Source organism: Lonchura striata, chromosome 1A, assembly GCF_050655825.1.
Source record: "Lonchura striata isolate lonStrDom1 chromosome 1A, ASM5065582v1, whole genome shotgun sequence".
NCBI lineage: Eukaryota > Metazoa > Chordata > Aves > Passeriformes > Estrildidae > Lonchura > Lonchura striata.
The window spans coordinates 24,992,669-25,014,285 of NC_140741.1; the positions used below are offsets into that span (position 1 = coordinate 24,992,669).

General features: G+C 40.2%; 1 protein-coding gene across 3 annotated transcripts in view; it reads right to left on the reverse strand.

Annotated features, from left to right (window-relative positions):
• LARGE1 (LARGE xylosyl- and glucuronyltransferase 1) overlaps positions 1-21,617 on the reverse strand; it is a 282,931-nt gene that overhangs the window by 42,028 nt on the left and 219,286 nt on the right. For all 3 annotated transcript variants that reach the window (XR_014951769.1, XM_021553947.4, XM_077783379.2), the window contains 3 exons: positions 10,881-10,993; positions 9,243-9,368; positions 186-341 (listed from right to left, as the gene is read on the reverse strand). Coding sequence is in view for 2 of the 3 variants with exons in the window: in XM_021553947.4 (XP_021409622.2) it covers positions 186-341; positions 9,243-9,368; positions 10,881-10,993 (395 nt within the window). In the remaining variant the exon portion in view is untranslated. The remainder of the gene's footprint in view (positions 1-185; positions 342-9,242; positions 9,369-10,880; positions 10,994-21,617) is intronic.

A 21,617-nucleotide genomic window follows, 5' to 3' on the forward strand; every position in this document is an offset into this window, starting at 1 on the left:
GGAACTGAGGCACAGAGAGATTAAATTATTTGCACAGTGTCTCTCTGGGAATCTGAGCATTGCCTTTAATTCTCCTGAGTTCCACTGCCCTACACTACCCCCACAACCAACTCCAAGTCTTCAGAAATCCTGTGCCTTGTCTGAACCACCCTTTGTATCATCAAACCTTAGAACATGCCACTTACATTCTCACTGTTAACATCTGCTTCACTGGGGCAGCCAAAGAGTTCCCGTCTCAGCAAATTCCCATCATATTCCAGGAATGTCAGGTAGAGGTTGCGGAAAAACTCCACATGCTTGTTTTTCACTCGCAGCTTCTTCGGTGAGTTCCAGTGAATCACCTCAGAGGGAAAAAAAGACATCCTGCTGTTAGAATACAGATTGCTTTATCTGCTCTTTTTAAGTGTGTTCAGTGTGCTGCTCTCTTAAAAACAGAAGAAAAAAATCTCCACAAACTACCCAGACTTCCTTCTGTCTTTTTATAGGGAAGGCTTTGCCGCATCTCCCACAAGTAACTGTACACTTTGGAGGTGATGTGCTTGGAAACTCTTCCATGGATGGTATCACCTGCACATTCTCAACAAGTTCTATGTTGAGAAGCAGCACCTCAGAAAGAAGTGCTTTCACAACTCTAATCATGGAGCTGATAGTTTATGGAGTCTGCTGAAGAAGATGGAAGGACAAGGGACACAGCAATGTAGGTATTAAACATTAATCTCAGATTTCCACATGACTGTTTCTGCTAATGAAATTGATTCCCTGTTTCAGGCCAGGCAGCCTCTTTCCTGGTGAGGTATTGAGAAGAAGCAGCTTGAAATTAATTCCCATACCTATTTAAATAGCTCAAAAAGGACTGAATTTAATCTGACTTCCTTTTTGCCATTGCTTCATTTAAACAAGACTGATCTCTGTTGCATTAACACAACACAGCGATGCAGTACAACTTCTCACCCTCTGAGTTCCAATTTCTAGCAGATATTTATCCTCTTCTAATGGGAGATGACTGTCACAGTGGCCTAGACTTAAACTGTAATGCTGGCATAAAGGGCCTGATCCTCATTTGCATTGATGCAACTCTGCACTGCTGCCAGTGTGAATGGGAAAGGGGTCCTAAGGAAAAGCCAAGAGGGAGTCGATAGTGGCTTCCAGGAATGATTTCATTTTATAGAGGCTGTATTTTAGACATGAGGAAAAAAAATCACCGAATGCTTTGTATTCAGTTTTATTCCTGTGTTTTCCAAAGAGGTTAAAAACAAGAGTCTCCCTTGGGAATGTTTCCAAGCTCAAAGTTCTGGAAGTTCTCTGAATCCATTAAGTTAATTGCATGAAGACACTGTGTCACACACAGAGCACAGAGCTGCAGTGCCATGGTCAGCTTTGCTCTGAACATCACAGCTCAGGCAGGGAACACACCGAGCTGAGGCACAGCACACACGGCAGGAGCAGCCCAGAGATGAACACAACTCCCTTGGTGTCAGCAACACAGCTCCACAGGAACAGGGAGTTCTCTGAAACCATGGTATTTGCTACCCAGGGAGTGGACTGGATGAGGAAAGAGCAGGAGACAGCCTGAATACTGCCTGGACTAGAGCAAACAACAGGTCGCTCCACTAAGTATTTATACTGCCATAAAAGCCATGGCACTCTATTCTACCTACCCAAATCCCACGAAATATCTCCTGGTAAGAAAAGCTTTATCCATTCCTGGGATTTCACTGCTAAGCCTATTAGAATGTCAGAAAACCATACAAGTACTTGAAGAAAAGCACCTGTAGTGAAAGAAGATAATTTCAGATACTGGCAAATTGCTTTTCCCAGTTATAGGAGCACCTTAAATAAAGATTATGATGCATCCACACAGTTCATAAATTTGGGAAATTATTTGGACCAAATTACTTGGTGTACATATTTGTTCCAGGTAATGCTACATTCTTTGCTGGTTTTAAATTTGTCTAGATGTTTAGAAGTGCAGCATAACTGTGCAGTAACATGTTGCTGCATCATGTGGTGAAAATACAGACCACCACAAAGATAAAAAGAGCTTTGGGTAAGCAAGGGCATAAACATAAGATAACAGATTTTCTCCACCAAAATATGGATCTTCAAAATCTCCTTTATTTGAAAAGAACTTGACATATTTCCTCTATTGTATTTAACTGCAGCAAAAGGCATTAATGCTTGAAAAAATCTCAGCAACTGAATCTTACCCCAGGGAAATGGGCACATGTTACAGAAGCACAGGGCTGAAGGAACCTAAAGGTCTATTTAACAGTTTTACAGGGTACCAGCATGCATTTTTACAAGCAGGCATAGAATGGAAACTGTCTGCTGCTAACTTGTTTAAGAGTGGATCAAAGAAAACTAAGAAGCTAGCAAATGGGAAAAAACATTTGTTAAGAAAAACCTTTTGTGTGCTTTCCATACTGCTCCTATACTTTGTGTGTCTCCTTTTATATGCTCACAAGCATCCTCATCTTCACAAGTATCCTAATGCTGCTGAGCACTCTGAGTACCCAGAGACCTGGGGACCACGAACACAGGCGTGGCTAATGATGATAACCTCAGAATCTCTCACAGGACAGTTTCTTGGTACTGCAGGGAATTCCCATCAACACACACAGTGTCACATCACAGCCAGGCCTTTGCTGATGTCTCCACCCAGCTGTGTGGGAGATGATTTCAAACCCAGACAACTGCAGTTGTCAGTGGAGAGGCTCTTTGCTGCTGTGCTTCAGGATCTGCTGTGTGTGTACTGGCAAGTGTCAAGGGCTTACCTGGTGGCTCAGATCTGATCAGATTTGAAACATGTCAGGGTGCTGCATGTACAGTGATGTCAGGAGCCTGGAATGAACTGCACACAACTGAATGGAGCTGATGACTATCCAAACAAGCTCACTTTTTAATCAAGAAGGACAGCACATGCCAATGTGTGCTAAAATGATGCGCTAAAGAACATCAAGGGACTAACTATGCAGCCATCTGGATGACTTGAGGCAGAAAAACCACAAAACAGGTCTAGCAAAAAAGCAGGCTGCTTTTCAAATGTAATACATTTAGATAAATACTATGTGATATACAAAAGCATAAAAAAGAACAGCAAGTTACAAAAAGCAACAAGACTCTTCACCCTTACATACAACACTACATCCAAAGACCATATTCCTTTTTTTGTCAACCCACAAAGTCACATTCAGTTCTGGCTGTCTGATATGGTCTATTGCACCATCAGCTACAACAGAATTTGTGCAGGCCAAGACACTCTTGTACAGACTGTCATGAGCATCAGTGAGGTACACAATAAAGACTGCACAGGTAAACCTATGGTCACTGCATTAGAGACTTTGTTGTGCACAACAGTAAATTGATTGGAGAAATAAAAAAGAACAATTGACAAGAGACTACAGGAAATCAGAAGGGAAAAAAATCACTTTGTTTGAATACTGTTATCTCCACATTAAAGAGAGAAAATGAATCTGGAAACTGAAAACCTCATTACTCTTACATCCCTGTTCCAAGGCTGAATAGCACCATAATACTGTGTTTATTTCTTCTAGTTTCTAAGTTATTCCAGAGCTCTGCTGTCTTACAGGGGAAACCACAGCTAGAAATATAAAATTCAGTGCCATTATATGGTTAGACACCTCTGGAACAATGCTAGCCTTCAGGCTGACCCTACAGATCCTTCTCACTCTTGATCACAGCCTCCTGAGGACTATGAGGAAATACACTTCTTCTAATCTTCATTTAGCAATTTAAGTACTGAAAGATCAGAACTTAAAATTCCACATCTATTTAACACTTGGTTAGATGTCATTAAGCAATTTGGCACTATCCACATTTCTGTTAATACCATCCTAGTTAATCAGCAACCATTACCACTCCTTGATTACACACAGCCAGCCTCCTGGAACACTTCCATACGTCTGTAGCCTAAAACAGGCTAACTGCATCCATATTTCCCATTTATTCCCCAGGTTCTGACCAAAGGCACTCAATGGATGACACAGCGGGAGCCTCAGGGACTGGCAGGGGGATCTGAGATGGAGGGAAGAGAGGATATTAAATGCTGGGGGAGTCTAGGAAGGCTTTAAAAACAGTTATCTGGATGGAAATATACCAAAACCAAAAATCCTAACAAACACCCTTACATTACCATCTGCATTTCATCTGTGGGAAGATTAAATATTTCAAACATGATGTTCAAACCACCAAACAACAAGTGTGAATACATTATTTCTATAGGTACCTTTAACCATTTTTTCCCCTGAAGCATTTTCTCTCTCAAAAAGAAGTATTTAGCCAAATGTTTCCTTAACCACAATCTCTTCCATTTTTTCACCCAAAGACACATCTTGAAAATTTCTTGCTCTGCTTTAGCCCTTCCAGAATCAGAGATCACAGGATATTGTGTATAATTATACACCTGCTTTCCAGGCTGAAGGGCAAAAAATAAGAATAAATTAAGCTTAAATTCAAGCTTAAAGAAATTTAGTTTTGCAAGGCGCTATACAGATATCCTTAATTAAGCCCATGAGCACTTCACAATTTAGGTAAACAAGTGGTATTTTGCAAACAGGAAGCTCTTCTGCTAAAAAACTTCTGCTTAGGCAACCAGACCCTTTCCCACTGAAATCAGTAGGAGTTAAACATTTGGCAAATCTGCACAGTAAAGCCACCTATATATGTCACTTTAATGCCATTTCAATAGGCTTTTTTAGAAGCTTAAATATGCCCCAAACCACACTGCAAATATGTACCACATGTGTAACTTATGCTATGATTAGAGATGTCTGGAAACTTTATTTTTAAACTGTGTTTTATCAGAAATGAATGGTTTAGTAAAAGAACCAATTTCCTCAGAGAGGTTTGTATACTTCATAAAAATGTAATTACAGAGACTTAAATGTGATATTTTAAATCATATAAGTTGAAGAGACTCGGGTTGGACTAGCCAGCAACCCTAATTTGGATGTGGGACTCAAATCCCTGACCTGCCTAGTTTGGTGCCCATGGTCCCAGGGATTACTTTACTCCCCTGCTTACTGCCACTGCTGTATGGCACTAAGCTGACAGACTGTCCCTGCCTTGTGCTTTTCAAAGGTCTTTATTTGTCCTCCAAAGGATTCTTCAATTTTTTGTCCTTCAACTCCTGTGCCAGTGTTTAATGAGAGGCCTCCTACCTGCAAAAACACCCCCACAAACCCATGGTGCTTCCTGTTTGGCAGGACACAAACACCTGGCTGGCTCCAATGCTCACTCAAAGGAGGGGTATTTTTTAACTCTCTCGAGCCCTCACTCCTCTCAGTGCAGCTGTTCCTTCATTGGCATTAAAAGATGCAACACTGCAGAATGCCAGAAGTGCTGCAGATCAGAGCAGAAGTGCCTGGACAGCATGGGGCAGCTCAGGGACTGGAACACAAAGCGGGGAAATGTCTGAGGCAGAGCGGAAATGATGGATGGCAGTTATGGAAAAGAAGCTTTTTAAACTTCTGTAAGCAATATCACAAAGTCCTCCCAGTATGGAGGACATTCCCAGGGAGGACACGGTCACAGAACACAAGTCCCCAGTGAGGAATTTAGGAGGTTCATTATTTATCTATCTGCTGATTTAGTATCAGCTGTATTCAAGACCAGTTTGAAAAGCCGTCAATAGGCTGTAAAGCATTTTTCCATGTTGGAGTGTGTGTAAATTCTAATAATTTGATACATTCCCATTGAAGAGTCCAGCATCTGATTTCTGTGATTATGAATTACCAGATTGTCTGCATGTAAATAGCATCTATATCCTTGACAACCAGACTTTATGACTGACTCATTCAATGAGGTCATGATTCATTGTCAGAGATATCCAAATTCATTACCTTCTTTCACAGTGCTTTTCCTGCCATTAGGTTTGTGCCAAATCATAGTAACTGAGATTTCCTTACAGACAGGAACAAAGTACTGACCAAGAAACAAGTAAAGCAGGGACTAACTAACTAATCCAGCAAAAGCAATACATAAATGAACCTCGGATTCAGACCAATCCCCCACAAAAAGGAAAAAAAAAAAATCAGTAAAATGGACAGAGATGCAATTTAACGTGGTCTAAAAAGAGAAAAAGGTGATTAGGATCCTCTTCAGGCAATATGAAACATTCAGCTGTTCCCTAAGCCTTGCATAAATGTGAACAAAGCAGCAAAGAAGTGTCTGCACACACACACACAGATCCCTGAACAGCCCTGGGGGTCCAAGTTTACTTGACGCAATGCTGTGTACAAGAGATGACAAATCCTCAACTCCCATGGACTTTGAGGCCAGATGGAATCAAATCAGCACCTTTTCGGTCTGACAGGAGGAATGCACTCTGTTTTGCCTGAGGAGTTCTTGACTGGGTCAGCTTTACTTTGAATTTAAATCTCTCCATTCACTTCCTTCTTTTCTATGCTATTCTTCTTTATCCCCCAGTGCAAACTTCAAAATCTTTCTTTCTTTCCCTCTTACCCTTGGAGGTTTGTTTTACCTTGTTTCTCATTCCAGTCTTATCATGCAATACAGAATGTGCCAAATCTGTTGTGTTGTACCATTTATATTAAATGCCATGGAACTGACTAACTTGGGTGATTTTAAGAGTGAAATTTTTAACTTAGGGTAATGGCATTTGTTAATTTTTTTGTGAGACTTATATATCTAACCAGCTGGTTTCTTTACAGAACTAGAATTTTGATAATTTTCATAATGCAAATTCACAACTTTAATTGATCTATGTATTTGGGTCTTTTTAATTGCATGAAGAATTTTAAACAGTGCTCCCTGAGGGCCAGTTCTTTAACTGCTCAGTATGGGAATGGCTTTATTGAAACCATGGGGTTTTATGTGCGCTAGATAAGGCTCTGACCTCTCTTCCAAGGCAAAGAATTTCAGCCCTAATTTAGTATGTAGGGGATAATTTTAGTAATGTGAATAAGTCCAGTTTAGCTGAAGAAATTGCTTATGTGTCTACACTGCTTGTTGAGTTAAAATACCTCAGACCGGAAAATCAGTGGAGAGTATTACCCATCTTAGACTTCACTGCCTATGTGTAATGGAACTGGCAGTGTGACACAATGTACAGCAATAAACAAACAAACTTGAATTACAGCTGTAAAAATAAATTTGTTAACTGACAAGAAAGAAGGATTTAATTTGTTTTTAAAATATTTCTGTCATATGCTTACTTGTAGGTATTATATATGAGTTAGATGTCCCACACCTGAAGCAGATTAGTTAATACAGTCACTGGACTCAGAAGATCAGACATCTGCTCTGAGATGACCTCCACCAGCCTCCAAACTCACTCATAGAGATGACACTTTGACTGCCTAAATCCAGATGTACAGCAACCCTGAAAGCACCTTACAGTTATCCTGCCTGCCCATCAGCTGCCTTGCCAAGAGGACATCTCCTCCTGTAGGTCTGTGTTTCATCTGCCATTCCTACATGGATATTGCAGAGCCCCTATAGTGACTCAAACCGTGTTTAGGCAATGGAACCAAACCCTTGATCCTTGTTATCAGCTTCAATATTTTTCCTCATGTAAATGGCTGTGTCTTTACCTTGTGCTGAGTCCAATCTGACTGTCTCAATTACATAAATTAATCTCGGCCTCTAATTCACAGCAAAATACTGTGAATGACACAGGTGGGAGGTGTATTTTTCCCTGTTAACACATCTTTCTTTTTGTTTCAGGCCCTGCAATTGCTGTCATACATGATTCTCAACATGAATGCAGTGCTAAAATCTCTACCAGCACTTTGTTTCAAGGCATAAACTCATGATACTTTTAAAGTGCCTGTGCTGATCCTGCCCTACAAACAGGTATTATAAACCATTTAGTGACGAGTGTACTGACAGTAGAGTGATTCAACTTTAAAAGCTGTCCTCTATGGATCACACCTGAATAGACAGTTGTGAATACTTCATATACGAAATTCAATCAATGTTTTGACAGGTCAGTTAACCCATGTAGAAGAACTTTTGTCTCTTGGAAGCACAGCTTTTGCAATCAGTATCTTGAGAGTGATTGATTTTCTATATTCATCCTGCATCTGGTGTTAATATTGAACACTCCTGCTGTTACTTTACAAATTGCTACAAAGGAAAACTTGGTTACATTTAAGCTCTATGTTGTACAAAGAGGGTGGCCAAACTCTGGAACATGGGGCCAGGGAGCATGTGAAATCTCAGTGTTTGGAGACTCATCTGTACGAGGTGCTGAGCAACTGGGTCTATGTTGGTCCTGCATAAAGTGGGGTTTGGAGGGTCTCTAGAGAGCCCTTGCAAGTTCTTCCATAGTTTTGTGCCTTTTTTTTTGAACCTCATTTACATTCTCAAAACATAAGTCCAAATATACAAACCTTAACTGAATTCTAAAACCAGCCTCTGCCAACTAACTAATATTCACTATGTTCTGATGCCACTAATCCACTCTGATGGAATCTACTACTTCACAATCTTACTCTACACTCGGACAAAGCTCAACCAAGCTTCAATTCTGAACTCTCTGCATGCTACATTTGAGTCTCTGAGTCCAGTCTTTCAAAATGACCACAGCACAATTGATGTTCATTTACCCATATCTATTAAAATTCATCCTGCTTTTATACTTGTTAAAAGTTAAAAATGTCTTAATAAACTGACACTATAGCTTCGTTTTATTAAATTAATAGGTTTTTACTCAGACTTCTTTTTTTTCAGGACAAAACATGGAAAAATGAGTAGCAACATGACTGGGTAAAGTGTATACAAAGGCTAAATATGAAGTGAGCAAGGTCTTTACATTTCTCCTAATGTATTTCTCTCTAGGGTCTGCCCAATCCTCTCCAAATTTCACTCTATTAAATGATGTTCAGTAAAGAGTTTCAAACTTGTCCAGTACAAAAAGGAAAGGTTTTGTATTCTTTGTCTGGGAATATCTAAGACCTGGTAAAGCAGTAAGAATTCAGCAGTAAGCTGCACTGGCACAGGTGGCAGGTACAGAATGTAGGAAGGCAAAGTCTTCTTTAGCACCTCACCAAACACCAAAGCGGCATCTATATTTTAATTTTCTAGCAGTAGTCAAAATGTACAAAACCAAAGTCACACATCCTTTGCCTATCTGGGTGTCTTTATAAACTGTATGTGTTAGTTTCCCCCCTACTTTAGGCAGTTCATCTTTCTCTGCCAGCAGTCCTTCATTCTCTGTGTCAAAAGACACCACCCATCCAACCTCCTGTGCAACATACCTTCAGGTCAGACACATCTCTGTAGCACTGCTCGGAACGGGTGTGATCAGAAAGCTGCACATTCCAGAAACATGGGAGCTGGTACACAAGGAAGGGATTTTGTTTGATGACTGCATTGAAGATATCCTAGCAGAAAAAAAAACAATAAACATTGTCAGATAAACATTTGGGTATGTTGTTTCTAGTGTGTGAGGTGAGCTCAATTCCTCCCCCAGCTGACTCTCCTTCTCCCCCTCACAGGCAGAAATTCCAATGGTGATGAAAAGTGAAGTCTGTAAACCTTTCTCCATAACTCTGTTGCCTTGGAGGGTGCTGTTAATCTAAGGGGTGATATATAGATCCGGACAAGAGGAACAAGCTCTCCTGACACACAGAGCTGAAGGACTCCAGCAAAGTTTTCTAACATTCATCTTGTACTGCTGGCATGAGGTGTGGCTCCTGTTCTAGTCACAGGGAGAGAAAAAGGCAATAAAAGACACAGTGCCTGCTGGTACTGATTACTGCACCACTTTTGAACAACGGGCAGGAAAGCAAAATCTGGCAGCTACATTGCTTCAAGGTGAATTACTAAATGTGACTTTGCAACAAGTACTCCAGGTACTTTATGGAGAAGGCATGGAGGACAGATCTGCAGAGGAGCCTACACCATAAGGGACAGAAAATGTCTTGCCCCTAAGCAGCCATTCTGGTGGAGAAGGAAGTTAAAAGGACAATCTGAGGGTAAGGTATTAGGGGAAGACACAAGCAGCCTTCCTCCTGTCTGCAAAATTCTGCCCCAAAATTATGCAGGTATTAGACAGCAACCCAGGACCTCACTGAAAACACAGTGAAGTTGCAAGAATCATTTTAATGAACCTCAGGAGCTTTTGGATCACCCTGCAAAGATGCTGTAAAAAGTGCACATCTCCATGTGCACAGTAGTGTGCTTCCTTTGTGGTGACTGGTCAAGAGCCAGAGGTAGTTCAGAAGGACAGCAAATATCTAAATATGATGCTGTATTGAATTAACATGTTCAAGCTGTTGACCAAGAATTATTGTTTCAGGTCTAGTATTACATTAACGGCATTTCTGGGTTTAAATTGGGAGCTGGCAAGAAGCACAAGAAGCAAAACTGTATTTCTATGTTTAGGAACACTATTTCTTCTCTAGGCCTCAGTTTCCTATCTGTGTCAGGGAGACAGCAGCACTTTTGTCTTTACAGGGCTGTTGTGGCAAGGAGTACCTTAAAAGACATCTGGGACTCATCTGCCAGAAACAGTAAAGAAATGTCAGGACACTCTTAAAACTAAAGTCTGATTAGACAATAACCAGTGGGAAAAGACACAGTTTATTTGGACTTCTGGTGCCTGGAGAGTTCTGTATTAAAGAAAGGAGGACAGAAAATGAAAGCCTGAAAACCCCTTTTGTCCCTCTTATGAATCATCTGAGCAGAGGAGGTAAAAATGCCAGTGCAGTAAGAGGAACCTTGTGACTAGATCTCAATTTCTTCCACATATTGCTCAGAATGATTCAACAGATGGTGACTACAGGCACAATAGCTTTCCCTTGCCTTTCCCCACATCTCATCCCCTCTCCCTTTCTTTCCTTCCCCAAGCCACGGCTCAGTGCTTGTCCCACAGCCCTGCGTGTCCTGCTCACCTGGTCAGCCAGTGAAGTGGACAGCATGCTCATTAGCTCCCGCTCCGCCGTCAGCCTCCACATCTGCTCCCACTTCATCTTCCGCAACTTATCGAGGAGCAGCAAGATCACCCCTGCGGGGAAACACGGGCAGAGACAAAGGGAGCCCATGATGCCACGTGCCAACCAAGGCCCACCCTGCCCATGTGCTGATTCAGCAGCTAAAACATGACATGAAGTTATCTGGCACGTCTGATCGAAATCCTTGAAATTCCTCTCAGGAGCAAATGATCAGTGCTGGTTACAACCCAGACCTTGAGAGGGCCTGCCATTAAGGCACCAAGTGTGCACAGAACAGGATCCTCAAATCAGAAATTTTAAGTTGGAAAAAAGGTACCTCAACATGCATTGTTATTCCCCGGTTGCCTTTTGGCTGGCCAAAATTCCTAGTGTACAAGAAGGGAAAACAGCAGAAACAACGAAACTGGACTGAAACTTGAATCAGCAAAACCTTTCCTTCAGTGTCTTAGAAAAATCTGCTTGAAAAATGGATTTGAAAAGGCTTAGATAAGAGCACTGTCATGGGAAATGAATGCAGACTGAAGAACCACAAAGGAGGAGCATGGATAAACATGAAGGCTGACAAAAACCACCTAGTAAAAGCAATGATGGGTTCTGTGTTGTTTCATATCTTCATTAGTGGAGGGAGGAAGTAAACAGAACAGTAATGACATCTGCAAATGACATTTAACAAGAGGTCTTACAAAAAAAAATCATGGCAACTGTAAAGGACCATAGCAGCTACACAGAAGAATACGAAATGACAAAAAGCAGGCACAGGGAAAAGCTGCCTCAGGGAGTCTAAGTTGATAAAACTGAAAGTAATGAGAAAAAGAAAGGAAATGTAGTCTGAATACTTAAGAAAAACTCTCCTAAAACCGTTGCACTGAAATAAACTAAAAAAAGGCAGATAAAGGACTTTATTTCACAAGTCTCTCCAAATCAGGCTACACTAGGATTAGAGAATGTACCTGAAAAGTGCTGCTTTGGTTGGGAAAGGACATAGGTGGTTCCAGTTCCTTTCTGAATTTTGTTTCTATGATATGGCAAGCTTCTTTCTAGTGAAAACTGGCACAACTATGAAGAAAAAGAAAACCTCTCCTGGCAGTGCATTTTGTGGCCTATCTTAGTTGTATTTTCCATTTATTCCATCTGGTTCCCAAGGATGCTGGAACCTGTGCTGGAGGGATCCCCTTTTATCTTCAGTCAACTTCTCTGCTTCCAGCTGTTGGACTGGGAAGGGGATGTACTGTCACAACACTCTACAGTTCATTTATGCAAGTGTGTTTGTCTTCTCTCCAGCTTAAGGGAAGCCTATTTGGGGCATGTAGTGTGCATGCATGAACTTCTAAGAGAGCCATTATACATTGTCTGAAATTCTACATCAGTGTGAAACAGGTTCCTTGTGCTGCAGCAATAAACTGGGTGGGAGATCTCCTCACCAGCAAAGGAGTTTTTCCAGCTGGCAAGAACTGTCAGCTTCACAGTGAAATGCAACTGAGAAGGTTTTTATTAAGAAAAATAAAGAATAATGGTAAGATTCAGTTAACTGTAATAGAATAGTGTTTATAATTCATAGACAATAAACCACTTTTTCTTAATTTATCTAAGCCTCCAGTCTGAGGAAGAAAAGGGGAAATGTTTTAGTATGTGCAGTATTCTCTGATTTTTTTTGACTTCCACTCTTATGCTAGCAGCAGATTATGGCATTGCAGCTAACAAGATTATGCTGTCCTGAGGGGCTATCATGGTAGCAGCTGAGAGTAGAAGAGGCAGATGGAGCGAAAAAACTGGAATATATGTGAGAAAGAATGTACTAAATTATAATACAATCATGGCTATTGAAAATATTCACAAAATTTTACTGTTTCACCATCAAAACTAATTTCAGTGCGATTTCTATTTTAATTCACCTACAGGCTTGAGTTTAACACCTTTGTAAGGTTTCTATTTAGGTTTCTAATTTACTGCTGCCATAAAAATAACTGCTGGAGAATGCTTATAACAAGTTTAAATACTTACTCATTAGTATTAGTGAGAATAAGATATTTCTACTACGAGGATAATTTAATACTATTCACTTAGTGTTACTGAGTCCAAAAAGAAAGCAAAAACATGTGTTTTGGGAACTTTTAAAACAGTTCATACAGGGGAAAAATTACACTTTTTCAGAACAGTGAACTTCGGGTTCTCTTCCATATTGTTGTGTTGCCAAAAGCAAACATAACAAAAGAACTAACTTCAATCTACCCAATTAGTTTGCAGGCAAAATGTCTGAAATACAGAAAGGAAAATATTTGCCTCAGGATCTGCTTCCCTCAGAGTCAAACTGAGTGAAATCTCAGACTAAATTCAAGATGACACACAGCTGAACATAAGGGGAAAAGGGACTCGCTCTCATCAGCTGTGCTGGGGGAAGCAGAGACTGGAGGAAAAACAAGAAATGATAGGAATATTTTATTAACATCTGGCCCCAGGCAGCAGGACTTCTGATCTTTTGAGAAGTGCAGCATCTTCCTGCCCTAACCTACCTGAGAAAAAGAGAAGGAAAGCTTGGCAGCAAGCAAACAAAAAGAGAAAAGTGGCAACCCAAACACCTCATGAGTATTAAACAAATTATGATCAGCCACAGAACACCCTATTTTCTTTGTCCTGAGGAAATAGTTCAGGCATATCCAGAGACGTAAATATCTCAAAGATCTAGGAAAAAAAGAATGCTTTATTACTAAATTTGTGGAAAATATCCTAGTCTAGTTATAACTTGAATGGCATTTCTCTCCTGCTGCTTGATGAGATTTTACTTGAAGTACCAAAATTTGACAGATTCTGAACTGCTCAAATAGGCAAACAAACAAGAAAGCAAACAAACAAACAAAGCAGTTTCTCAAAAATGTCATTTAAGGACACATGAAAAACTCAGCTCCAAAAGCAAAGTAATAAAACTCCCCCAAAGCAGGAAAAAAAATTGGTGAATAATTTGAAATAAAACAGGGCAACAAACGTGAATTAACATATTTGGATTAAAATGTTTCAGCTGGAAAACACTGCAAATTTTTTTTGGTAAATTTAAAAATTCACTTTACTTGAAAATTATTTTAATCTCAAAATTGATACAAATTTAAACTCTTACTGAAAATTTTTACAAGATCTGAAAAGGAAAATAAATTTTCTATTTTGGGTCTAATCAAACTTTGGGAGTCACCTTTTCCATCCTTTTCCCATTTTCTGTTTCAATCTAAAACAACTTCATTAAGCAATGGTTTCCAGAGATGCTTTAAGGCATGTCAGCAAATTTGTTCTTCTTTTTTGTTTGCTTTTGTTAATCTGCTTCAGAACAAAATATTTTATTTCATTTTTCTGAACAGTAAATTGTAAGGCTGCAGAAAGATCAGCCATTTCCCCTGGAATACTACCAAGCATCCCCACCTCTTGCTTCAGGAACAAAGACAATGGCTCCTGCTGAAATTCAGAGAGGAACACATAGTAGAGCTGGAAGTAATAAACAACATTTTAAGACAGAACAGAATCATTTAGAGATGCTATAGTGAAACAGGACAAGCTTTCAAACTCAATCAATTTATTACAATGGGCCTTTTAAGGTGCCTGAAAAAAACACTCAGTGCTGTGGGGGAAGAAAATGTAGCTCCTAAGAAATAATTTTCTGTATGATCTCGCCTGTTCCTTTTGGGTGGAACAGGATGCTTTTGCGAGCCTTTGAGGCAATGCCACTTTATGTGAGTAGCACCTCAGAGCTTATCCTTGTCAGGTTTTAAAAAATTCTTCTTGAAATTAGGCCTGCAACAATGAACCATCTAGACAAATAACAAGCAGATACCATCATAATATCTGAAACAGACAGGTAAGACATGCTTCAAAATATACCACAAAACAATAGTGAGTTTTAAAAAAATGCCTGGGATTTTGCTATAGGTAAGTAGCACACCAAAGACCACACACCAAACCACTGAGTCTGTAAGAAATAACGCTAAACAGGCCTGAAACTATGCAGATTTTGTAATAAATATCTGACTCAGACATTTAGAGCAGTAATCTACAACGTTTTGTGAAACAGATTTGGCACCAAAAATTTGAATTCAGTTTTAGGTGCTGTGGAAGAGACTTGCAGCTCTGCTGTCCTAGGAGAGGCTCCATGATAGTGCTGACTGCTGAGTACTCCAGCAAATACTTGCAACTTCTTTTAATTCTCATTTATTGTACATGAGGTCAATGGAAACAGTTCCAGTGTGTAATGTTAGGCATGTGCCTGTGCCTTTGCTGATCAGGGCTTCAATGACCAATTTTGTTAAGGACTGCATTTGGAATTCACTGAACCACAGCTACATGCCACTGACTGTGGCCTCTGTTTTCCACTCACAGTATCAAGAGCAAACAGAAAAACATAAGTACATGGCTGTTAGGGATTAACACATTAAATTAAAACTAGGATTCCAAAACAAGCCACTGCACGCATTTTAAAATTTGTGTATTTGTGTGGATGACATTCATGTTTTATGGACTATCTGTTGCTCATAATTTGATCAGCCATATCATTAATATAATAAAGCCATATTTTTCTATAGCTTTTAACATAATGTGACTGAAGGACTGTCATTCTAGCACATTTCTGGAGCATCCTGGTACATTATTTAACTATGAATTTCATGCACCAGCCTTCTTTTCTCCAAAAAGCCTTTCACAATCTAAAAAATCCAAACTAATAAAAACTTGCAGGCATGCACAATGTGTTCATTGAGAATAAATGATGATTCCACATTGGAACTTTTCTCTCAGAATAAACTCAACAGGGCTGAGAAGCTGTTTTGAAATAAAGTGTGTGTCCCTCCAGGCATGGTGACAGAATGCAATAGCCCTTGTCTTCTCTGCACATGTATTAAAAGTGAAGTTGTCATAGAGGACATTTTAAAATGTTGTGCAGTCATTCTGTTGGGAGGCTGGCTCCTCCTGAAGCATTATAAACATTTTGTTTACACTTCCTGATGACCATTTAATGAAATAGAAGACTTTTACTTTCTTTATTCTCTTCTTCCCAAGTATGCTACTTTTCCTTAGGCAGAATTAAGATGAATGTTTTACTCACGCACAGTTCTAACCTCTTATTACTGAGCTGTTCACTGTAGCTCAGAATGTCCCAGTTTTCTGTTTCTTTACTGCTTAGATGCTATTCTTCCTGTGCAATTTGGAAGTAGATAAACATGCTTTCCATCTTCTCTTTAATGACTTCCACGTCAGGGGGAATTTCTCCAACTTCCTTACAGCCCCAAAGCTGCTACAAAGGAATTTCCAGAGTCTAGAAGGTCTGGAGGAGAGGAATCATGAGCCATAAGACTTTCACCAGGTCTATGGAGGAAAACCTCTGCTACTTAGAGACCATCCTGCTCAGTAATGCTCTCTCCTCTTACCTCTCAAGAGTCTTGTGAAGAGAGCTAACAATTCCACAGGTCTTTCAGAAGTCAGCAAAGAAAAATCATCTCTAGACCTGAAGAAATTGGCCCTCTCTCACACAGATCTCAAGCATATAAAGTCCCAAGCAGTAAAAATTCACACACTAAACAGCCGAAATTGCTGAAAAGATTTGCCTAACATGGAAAACAACATGGCTGGAAAATAACAAAAATATTAGAAAAGTAAAAAATGGAAACTAGGGGTTCTTGCCAGCTGCTGTTAAGGGCAGCAGGGCATCAAGGCCTGTGCATGGGCATCAAGAAGACATTAAGGATAGCAACCTTTCTCAAAACCCTGTATCCTGAATGTTGTACAAAGGGTTGTTGGAGACAAAAACCATCTGTAAAGAAGCTCCTTACATGGCTTTTAAAAAGCTTCGTCACAGCCTTTGCACTCTGTCACCCTTATGAGTATATAGCACAGAGAAACTACATTTTAGAGGCAGAAAAGAAATATTCCAGGGAGTTCTCATTTGGTAACTTTTGGAAATGGCTTCTAAGAAGGGGGAAAAACCCTGTAAGAGGCACATCATTAAAATCTCATAAAATTCAAAAGACTGGGAAAGTTTTTGCTGAGCAGTTTTAAACCTCAGAGAACACATTCTAACCTCAGGCCTGCAAAGGGAGAGAGGAGGGAGGTTTCAGCCTTTATATGCTGTAGCACCACAGCAGTGGCCACATGAAGTGGAGATCTCTCTTAAGGACATCCCACACTACTGCCATGCACAAGGATCAGCTGACACTGCTCCGTGTGCATCTCTGCACATGTCTGAAGGACATCATGAAGGTGCCAAAGTGGCCACTAGCTAGAAGATTGCCAGGTACACATCATATTAGAAAGCATTTTGAAATGTGAGATTTAAAAAGAAAAATTATATTGGGTGGGGGAGGGGTGTGAATGTCAAAAATTTCTATAAAGTTTTAAAGAACTTTTCCTCTCTTCAATACTAAAGCTGCAGTAAATTCTTACACACAAGATTAGCTGTGGTTTCATTTGCCTGGGTGCTTAGGTGGCTTCAAGAGGAAAACAAAGTCTTGATTAAACACTTCCTTAGGTGATAAAGTCAGAAAGGATAATTTTTCACTCTTGCTCATAGGATTTTTCAAAATCAGTTTGGGGTCTAGTAGAGCGTAACTTCTAGAAAAAAAATTCAGTCTTTATTTAAAAATTTTCAATAATGCATAGTCTACCACAAACTTTGATAAGTTATTCCAATGCGTAATTACACTGATGAAGGGTGCTTCCCTTATTCTAATTTGAACATCTCTTTGAACTTTCAGCCATTTGATCTTGCTGAACCTTTGCTAAATTGGCAAGCCCTCTATTAAGAAATCTTATTTTCTCCTCCAAAATATGAATAACCTAGGATCCTTTGACTTGCTCCCAGACAAGCTCCTGGAGCCATTTTTCCAAACTTCATAGGAAATTTTCCAGTATTATTGCTGAATTTTCTATATTTCTAAGTGGTCATCTTTGACCTGTGGAGCTTAGACCTCGACAAGTAGCTAAATCTACATTTTAAAATATATACAGTCCAAGAAGTGGTCCCCAGCACCCAGAGCACCAAAGCCCTGGTTGTGTGTGGACAGCTGTGGGTATGCATGCACTGCTCAGGGTCTGGCTCTTTCCTGCTGGCCACATTCACCCTGCACAGCACTTGTCTCTGAGCTCTAGTTCATGTTCCTTCAGCTGGCAGACAGAACAATGATTCTGTCTGCATTTCTCAGTGTGGATGGCATTATGAGAGAGCCATGTCACTGTTTTCTAGACTGGAGTGTTTTTAGCAAGGAACAGAGGGTCTGTGCTGTGTGCACTGGAGAATGTCATCAGGGCATGCAGAATATGAATCTTCTGATGCCACATTTAAGGATTAGAAAGAGGTGCAAATGGAGTGTAGTCCTAGCCATGCTACTGTCCAGAAATACTTCCTGAAGTGAACTATGAACAAATGACACTTTTTTTTTTTTTTTTAATGAAAGACAGTTTGGTTCCTGAGAAAGACAGGGTACCAACTAATTTCTGTGTCCTGTGGATAAACAGGGAGACAGGAGTAAAGAATGAACTAAGCTACCTGGTAGTGTAGACACCAAGTATGACAGGAATAAAAAGCCTCCATCCTATACAAAACAAGTGCATCTTCTGTACTTATACTTGAGATGACTCTCTTTGTACATCCAATGACCACACAAAGTATTTTGTCAATCATATCAAACCTGGAGTTCATCTAATTATCCATCCTGGACTGACTGTCACACATCTCTTAGTTCTTCCTGAACACAGAATTCTTCATGTCAGTGCCTCAAAACAAAGAATTGTGACTGAGTGTCACAACTCTACAACAAGCCAGAGGAACTGGACTTTGGGTGAGCTGTGCTGAAGAGGAATCACAGAATAATACAGATTGTACAGGGTTACTTTGCAGGAGGTCCAGTCATTGGATCTCCATGTGCAGGCATGTTTGGAAAAAGGGATCACACAAAGCTTGTTTTTATGGATAAAAACTGAGGAGGTTTGTTGAAATTTGCTGACTATTTACCCTTTTGAAAACAAGTACATCTTCCAAAAGTAATTTATCTTGGACCCTCCACCAAAGAACCACCAACCTTTAAAAGAAAACATAATCTGTTTCTTAATCCTTGGCTCTTGTAAATCAGCTTAAATCTCTTTGATGCAAGAGTCAGGCATTGATATCAGATTTGGACCTTCTCCATGATACTTATCTACGTTTTATTCTTCCATAAAAAGCAGAAAAAAGTGAATGGAAGCAGGGACCACTGCTTTAAATTATGTTTGGCTTTTTGGTTTTGATCTTCTCAAAGGCATCATATTTAATAGGGGTCAAAATATCAACAATTTTACAAGGTTTCCACTTGGGACTATGTGAAGAGGAAAAATGTACCCTGCACAGGTGCTAATTATTTTAGCTGGCTTTTAGTCTTAACAATGTCTGCCTTATACTTTCCATCACGGTGAAGAAGAACTTTCAAAAGCAGTTTCTAATATGAAGTGTAGTCCACAAGGCTAATTGTAACAATGGGCACTGGGAGCAAGAATCCATCATAGCTTTTCTGGGTCTGGTGCTCACTCAACACCTCACCAACAAAGGAAGAGATGTGGTTCAGGGCTGAACAACATGAAAGGCATTTCTTTCTGTTTGGATGACAAAGAGGTTTGGAGTTTTGTATTCAGAGAAAAGCAGAAAACTTCCCCCTGCCTTTCCCCCCTTTAATGGGCAGTTTATTGACTGAGTGAGATTCAGGAGGAATAGAACATTCTGAGAAATGGATTAGAGGAACGAAAGCAGCAGCACACAATGAACAAGCCTGGAAATTAACTATAGCATTAAAAAAAAAAAAAATAGGAAACATAATCCTTCCTGCACAACCACTTATTTTCTAGTAACAGAGAAGGATTAGGTTCACAACAGAAATACAGGGATTTGCCTAAGGAGCTGTTTATCATGCTGATACAACCAAACTGGGATACACTTTGGGTAAGGAGCCTGCAAAGTTAAGACTGCCAAGCTCTGAGGGTTGTGTTCAGCAATGAAAAACCCAGATGGTGGTCAGTTACAGGGGACATTCCACAGGAGTTGGTATAGGGCCTGATCCTGTTACGCATTCAGATTAATGAGCTGGAAATGGGATAGAATGTGTCCTAGGCAGTGTAACACATTGGGGGCCTAATTCCCTGGGGATGGGCAGCTACACAGGGTCCTTGACTGGACAAGTGGGTAAGAGAAAGCTCCTAAAATTCAACAGGAAGTCCTGGATGGGACTATTCTTGAATAAAGAGTACACACTGGAGGACAGGTGGATATATTTCCAGAAGTTCTAAGGGATTGGGTGGATAGACAGTTGAACATGAGCCAGCAGTGTGACCTTGGGGCAATATTCCATGTGTTGGGCTATACCAGCCCTCAGTATAGGGCTCACCTCAATGGGATGTGATTAGCATTCTTGCCTCAGCACTTGTAAGACCACATCTGAAGCATTGTTTTGGATTCCTCAGCCAAATAAATACCCTGACACGCTGAAGAAAATCCATCAGAGAGCAACCCAAATAGTCATAGGCCTGGCATTCATGAGGAGAAGCTGGGAGAACTGGCCTTCTTCAGCCTGGGGAAGAGAAGACTAAGGGATCTCCTGTTGCTTTCTAAAACTACTTAATGGAACAACACTTTTCTAACAGATGCACAGAGACAGAATGAGAGGTAACGGTCACATACTGCAGCAATGGAAAATCTAATTACATATTATGAATTTTTATGTTTATTTTTCACTGAATAGAAAACCAGTGGCTGAATCCAGGAACAGGCTGCTCTGAGAGGTATCTATGAAGACACTTGAAACTCTGCTGGAAAAGGCCCTGAGCAACCTGAGCTCACTTTCAATTGGAAGAGGACCAAAAGACTTTGGGAGATCTCTTCTGACCTAAATTGCCTATAATTCAACAGTTTGATTTGGGAAAAGCTTCTCTTTTCACTGTCTGTGACTTTCTTAAGAACAACTGTGTAGAGATGATCTGCATATAGAATGTATTGTTGCAGCACTCCTGTTCTCCCCTGAGCTCACTTTGACAAAGATTGGTGCAGAAGGGAAGGCAGAGGAGCTACAGCAGGAACAATTAAAGCCAGGACATAGCTGAACATAAAGACAATGAGGAAAGGAAAGGAATGAGCTGCTTCTTCTGAGATTTGTGTCCACTCAGTTTTGCAGATTCTCCTCGGTATTTTTTTAAAGCAGAAAGGTTTGTCCTGAACTTATTTTGCCCTATCACAAAGATGATTAAAGCATAGTGATTTCTGTAGAAAGCAGCACCTAAGAGAGTGATTTGACTGTGACCAAATGCCAGTGGTTTTGTTGGTACTCTCTTAGTGGGAATGACTTTGACACGGGGCAGAAAGACATCTCAGTCTCTGATACTTTCTGTGACAGGCACCAAGCTCCCTATTAAGAGTCCAAAGAAGGAGTCCAACTGCGATCCCACTTTTCTTTGTTTCGGGACTGTGGCTAAAACCGCTGTCTCTGTCTCTACAAAAGGGAACTGTCTTTACACAATCACTTCTATGAGCACAATGAGAAACTGGAAAGTGAACTTGCACTTCAGAAGAAAAGGTACTGGTTTTACTATCACTGTGCATTTGTCTGAGGCTCTCCCATCATATAATAGAAGGTTTTGTTCTCAGTATAGGCACCTGGATGCCTTTACTAAGCTTTTATGTGCAAGTCTTTT